This window comes from Clupea harengus, chromosome 8 (genome assembly GCF_900700415.2).
Source record: "Clupea harengus chromosome 8, Ch_v2.0.2, whole genome shotgun sequence".
Classification (NCBI taxonomy): Eukaryota; Metazoa; Chordata; class Actinopteri; order Clupeiformes; family Clupeidae; genus Clupea; species Clupea harengus.
In genome coordinates, this window is record NC_045159.1 from 11,162,575 (window position 1) to 11,165,074 (window position 2,500).

At 45.4% G+C, this 2,500-nt stretch overlaps 1 protein-coding gene across 9 annotated transcripts in view; it reads right to left on the reverse strand.

Moving 5' to 3' along the window:
* The window catches only part of LOC105901021 (roundabout homolog 2-like), a 174,538-nt gene that overhangs the window by 18,550 nt on the left and 153,488 nt on the right, over positions 1-2,500 (reverse strand). For 6 of the 9 annotated variants that reach the window (XM_031571834.2, XM_031571829.2, XM_031571830.2 and 3 more), the window contains 2 exons: positions 2,162-2,338; positions 518-544 (listed from right to left, as the gene is read on the reverse strand). In XM_031571834.2, coding sequence (XP_031427694.1) covers positions 518-544; positions 2,162-2,338 — 204 coding nt within the window. The remainder of the gene's footprint in view (positions 1-517; positions 545-2,161; positions 2,339-2,500) is intronic. The other 3 variants (XM_031571831.2, XM_031571836.2, XM_031571835.2) reach the window with 1 other exon arrangement.

Here is a 2,500-nt window from a genome sequence, read left to right on the forward strand (position 1 = left end):
AGAGCACAAGGTTACACTTAGAACAACGCAACCGCACTTGTTCCTCAATATATGAAAGGACTAACTGGAGTAAAACACAGCTGACATTTAATGTGCTGTTTCTCTCTAGCATAAGTAATGCAAGGGAGAGAGAGAGAGATACACAGAGAGAGAGAGAGAGAGAGACAGAGAGAGAGACAGAGAGAGAGAGAGAGACAGAGAGAAAATGAGAGAGATAGAGAGATAGAGACAGAGACAGAGACAGAGACAGAGAGATAGAGACAGAGACAGAGAGAGAGAGAGAGAGACAGAGAGAGAGAGAGAGAGAGAGAGAGAGAGAGAGACAGAGGTAGAGAGAGACAGAGAGAGAGAGAGAGAAAGAGAGAGAGAGACAGAGAGACAGAGAGAGAGACCAGATAGCGACTGACTCTGAGACTGATGCGAGCCTGATCTAGGCCAGAACAGGGCCGGATCTGACCCAGAGTTAGACTCTATCTGGAAAGCGTTTGAGTGAATGGACGGGACAAATGGCCAGTACCTGCGCGAGTAAAGGTGAAGGATTGAACTGTAAAACAAAACACGACAGAAAGAAAGAAACAAAGAGAAAGAAAGAAAGAAAGAAAGAACAGTCATTACAACTCAGCCTGTACTCCAGGACACACTTGCAGATGATTGGCAGATGATTCTAATTGATGAACTAAAACACCACACACGCACATGACAGCCCACACAGATTAACACATGTAAATGCTTCAGTACGACAAAGAACATTTCCTGTGATTCCAGCTAGTGGCTTTCTTAAAATCTTTCCAACAATGCAGCCTGCATCGGTGACAGACATGTAAACATGACTCACAGGGCATATAGAAAAGGAAGGAAAAAATGTCTTTCCGTTCGAAAAATCAGAAACTGAATTAAACAGACCTGAAGGGCAAAAATGCTCCCACCCCCACCATGAAGAGCAGGATTAGAGCCCAGGTGATATATATATACATCGAGCGAATCGAGATAGAATTAGGTAATCGCCATGGTTTCCACTCTGGCCACTGAGGCGTGATGATAGCAATACATATTGTAATGAGTCTAATCCACAGCTACATGGTGTAATAACCCCCCAGGGAAGATTGGGGAGTGGCAAAGCATTACATTCTCCCCGTGCCGAGGAATGCACTTAGCTGTAATGCATGAGCAACATGGGCCACCGTCGCCAAGCAATGAAAAGGGTCACCACCCATGCCTGGATTTTGAAAATGAGCACATTTGATGTTTTTTTTTTTTTTTTTGCTTTGTTTTGAGAGAGAGAGAGAACGAGAGAGACAAAAAAACATGTATTTTGATGGGATTGTGTTCATGGTCGATGCACATAAAGTAAGTAAATAACATATTATGGTAAGCAGCACAACACACCACACTTAAAGGAGAGATGTTTTTTTTTTTCTCTCTCTCTCTTTCTTTGTCTTGATTCTTGTTCATGCTCCAGAAAGTGTGGAGTGCTTCTTCTTTAATGTGAGTGATTTATGTTGAGTACAGAACAACCCTGCATGCATGACCCCCCTCCCTGCCCAAGGGATTGCCTCCTCAGTCTCCAGCCTCAGTGCTGAGACCTACTCGACTATGGGTGGAGGGGTTTTAGGGTTGGGGGGGGGGGGGTTGTCTGGGGGCTTGTCTACCCCAGACATAAGCGCATAATTCAATATAAGTGAGTGGGTTCTATGTGCACACGTGAGAAGCAGACGTTGTGCGACACAGAATTTGCGTTTCAGGTCATTTGAAATGGCCCGTTTCTTACACATGGAGGCCCGAGGCGGTACATAAGTCCATACTTCTCTCCACTATAAGCAGAAATCAATTTCTTACACTCTACATCGATTTCCCATATGGGTGAAATCTTGTGTGCCTAACTTTCTCAAAATCAAAAGGGCTCTATATAATATCTAAATTAAATGTCTTAACAAAAAATCTACAGAACAACGTATAGACTTTGTGTATTAGACTTTGATGAAAATATCAAGAACTTGGATCTCATGGCTACTGCGATGGCGAAAGAAATTCTATAACAATAATCATAATCAAAATCAGTTCTAAATCAGCTGTTTAGACAGAGCCCTCTCTAAAGGTTTTACTCCCCCTGAGGTGAGCCCAATCACACAAGCAGTGCCTCTGTATCCAGGGGCTCCCGTACCTGCGTAGTTGCTGAGGCCCTTCCTCTTCTTCCTCCTCCAGTAGAGCCAGGCGCTGAAGCCCATGAGCACGATCCAGCATGCCCCGCCCAGCCCCGCGATGAAGGCGGGCTGCTTCACCACGTCTGTGATGCTGTTGGCTCCCTCGTCGCCCGTCATCACGTCCTGCAGCTCGGCACCTATCGGGAGACAGACGTCAATCACAGCTGTGCGCTGCTGAAAAACCCCACCCCGCCCCATGACTGTCCCCTCTCTCTCGCTCTCTCTCGCTCTCTCGCTCTCTCTATCTATCTATCTATCTCGCGCTCTCTCTCTCTATCTATCTATCTATCTATCTATCT